This window comes from Plasmopara halstedii (assembly GCF_900000015.1).
Source record: "Plasmopara halstedii genome assembly, contig: Scaffold_470, whole genome shotgun sequence".
In the NCBI taxonomy this organism is placed as follows: domain Eukaryota; phylum Oomycota; class Peronosporomycetes; order Peronosporales; family Peronosporaceae; genus Plasmopara; species Plasmopara halstedii.
Genome location: NW_020187390.1, coordinates 230,839 through 233,872, shown reverse-complemented (window position 1 = coordinate 233,872; position 3,034 = coordinate 230,839). Strand labels below are relative to the sequence as shown.

The 3,034-nt window shown below is 51.5% G+C and overlaps 1 protein-coding gene across 1 annotated transcript; it reads right to left on the bottom strand.

The window, feature by feature from the left end:
• Window positions 1-2,005: 2,005 nt before the first annotated feature.
• Window positions 2,006-2,473, bottom strand: PHALS_10253 (Retrotransposon gag domain; the record flags this gene model as incomplete). Its single annotated transcript, XM_024725643.1, has 1 exon — window positions 2,006-2,473. The coding sequence occupies one exon, from the start codon at window positions 2,471-2,473 to the stop codon at window positions 2,006-2,008; it is 468 nt and encodes a 155-aa protein (XP_024576399.1).
• Window positions 2,474-3,034: the final 561 nt, after the last annotated feature.

Here is a 3,034-nt window from a genome sequence, read left to right as displayed (position 1 = left end):
ACTCCCAGAGCATGCTGCTCGGAGTGCTCACCGCTGTCAGCGGAATATCACTCGCTCTTACGAGCATTTGGTAATACCCATCGACCAAGTCGAGTGCACTATACTTCGTACCTCCCGCCATGTTGTTCTGAGAACATCCTTTCAAGGTATCGGCATCTGTGCCGTAATGCTGGCAGCGTTAAGCTTTTTGTAAGCATGAACGATACGCCACTTGCCGTTCGGCTTCCGGACACAAAACGTGGGTGTCGAATGGGCAGACTTGCTCTACGCACGCATGCCATCACTGCGTCGTGCTTTGCACGGAAAAGGCGTCAATGACATCGCACTGCTCCTTGGTCAGGGGCCATTGGCTTGTGACGCAGTATTTGGTTCGTCGATCGCATGACGCACACCTCAGTCCGGAGGTAGGACTAAAGGCGGGTCTTTGGAGACAACGACTTAAAAATTCTTTACCAAAGGATAGTACGAATCCGATGGACTCTCCAGGATCATAGACCCACTTCGTGTGTTTAGCATCCTCTTGGTGTCCTCCAGGAGAGCTTCATCCTGAAGTAACGACGAGCAAATCTCCTCGTTAGTCATACAATGACCACCTCGGCTAAATTGCCTGCCTTCAAATCACCGCCAAGCTCTTCGATGGACATTCAAGATAAGCATCCACCGCGGGAGTAGCCTCGAGGGTGACGTCCCTGTCTTCCTCGCCCGTCATACCGTTGACAATGGTGTATAACTGTGCGCTATCGCCTACGGTAGACACACCCTGGAGCTGGGCTGACGTCGTGCGCCTTGCAGATAATATATAGCATGGCCGTCTCCTCTCAATAGATGTTCTGCGTCTTGTCGAGACCAGTAGGGACATGCAATCGGCGTCGTCCGGTGTCCCTACTCCAAGCTCCATCGGAACCTTTACGTTATAAACAACATCCGAGAAAGAGCTGCTTCATCCGCAGTCTTCGTCCAGTAAAATTCACGCGCATTAGAACATGAGGCAACTGCTTCGTAACGATAGCAGTTCTCAGTGGGCTTCGTGTCACTCTACGTGAATCACTGGGGCCTCGCTCTCGATGGCTCGGCCCTTGGCCGACCATGCCAGTCTTGGCATGCAGCAGTTGCTTTATTAATTGATTAGTACTCAGTGGGTTACGTGCCACTCCAAGTTCAGCCCGCGAGCCATGCTCGGAGCTATTGTCCAACACACTTTCGGTGCTCGAGAACTCGGATACTCCGATATCCAGCACATTGACCGTCCCGGTCCGGTGCCCGCTCCAACAGCGCTTCTGCTTTCTAGCAGAGGTGGGTTCATGACTCACCAAAGCTTCACCAGAGACGTGCGCGTAGCGCCCAAGAACATCGAATTCCAATCAATCCATGGCTCATGGTGCTGCAACAATGCCATACCAAGGATAAGGTCAACCCTTGAATCCACATCTAAGTCGAAGCAGCGTTTCACTCTATCGAAGTCAAGAAACTTGACACCTAGGTCCACAGGGACCCTCGGCAAAGTGACGGTGTCACTCGACCGCGCCTTCAGCGCCTCAGCATACCGCTGATTTCCTTCAATCTTGGAGCGTCGAGCATTATTGCCTGACGCCCCGGAATCGATGAACATCTTCCATGGCTTCTCAAAGCCCTTCACGGTCGCTTTTACGACCAGCAAGCCCAGCTGTCATACACGTTCCGTGTTCAAGAACACGGAGCACTTTTAGGCTGGGCCCTGCTGCTTTCTACCTCTTTAATGCTTAACAGAACACAGTTCGTCCCCAGTTGGGCGCCCCGCTTCTACTGGGTCTTGTCATTTCCTCGCGACAAACCAGACTGCACTAAAGCGAGATGTCGGTTCACCAAACCTCTACACGCCTTGAGCAGGGGGCAACCAGCCCGTAAGTTAGGGTGACTCTACAGACAAAATACCGCCGGGTTTTATATGGTGCGCGGTAGCTCCGAGCTCTCCCTCCTCTTTCTCAGCATAGCTAGAATCCATTGGCTCAGGCCCGATCGACGAGCTCTATGGTTGTGTAGTCCAACCAAGTTGTGTCGACTTAAGGTTGAAAATGGCAGTCAATGCCACTTTCACCGCTTCTTTAAAAGACGACGGATGAGAAACACGGAAGACTTCCTTTCTGGCCACACCAGTGCTGAGGCCCTCCATAAAGACGGTCACTGTGACCGCCTTGGGGAGAAAATTGGCTGCCATCCCGGCAATGAGAGTACGCAAATCCTGGACAAAGTCCACTAACTCCTTTTTGACCTGTCGGGCGGCAAGGAAACGCGATCGCTCGCGAAATGCCGACGAAAACACTCGCAGAAGCTGCATCTTCAGCTCCTTCCAGGAAAGGAACGCCGCTTCAACCGAAGTGCCGCACGTCAGTGCCCATTCTCGCGCACGACCACCGAGCTTTGAGATAGCTAGCGCCACGCGCTGTTGCTCGTTCTGGAGCATAGCGAATGCCATAGCCATCTCGGCCTCTCTCATCTAGTGCAGGAGATTATATTTTTTCTTACCCTTGAAAGTCTCAGCACTCGCGATGAGCGTCCTAGGTCGGGAGGAGACATCCGTCGTCGACGGTGGCGTCATGGATGCAGTCGACGCCAACATCTTTTGCTGCAGGTGCTCTTCCAGAGCATTTTCATAGCTCAAAAACGCCTTCAGGCGTATGCTTATCGCTTCGTGTCCTTGCGAAGCAAGGTGTTGCACACCTTCAGGGCCGTGCAGAAACATCAGCTTATAAAGCATGTCCTGCATACCCTGGGGCAAATAGCAAGTTTGATCAATCCTCACAAATAATCAGTCGGAACAACTCAGGCTTTAAAGGGGTTACTCATACCCTGGTAACAGGGGTGTGTGTCACACCAGATGGGTACGGGTGTGACCACACCCAAACAAGAATATGATACGGGGATGGATGGTCAGTAGTTATACATGTATTTAGATTTTACTATACATATTTAGGAAAATCTATGCATTTCAAATTAGGCGGCTTTGCCGCGAATAAAACTAATAAAAGTCGGTTTTTGATTTTAAACCGAGGAGTTC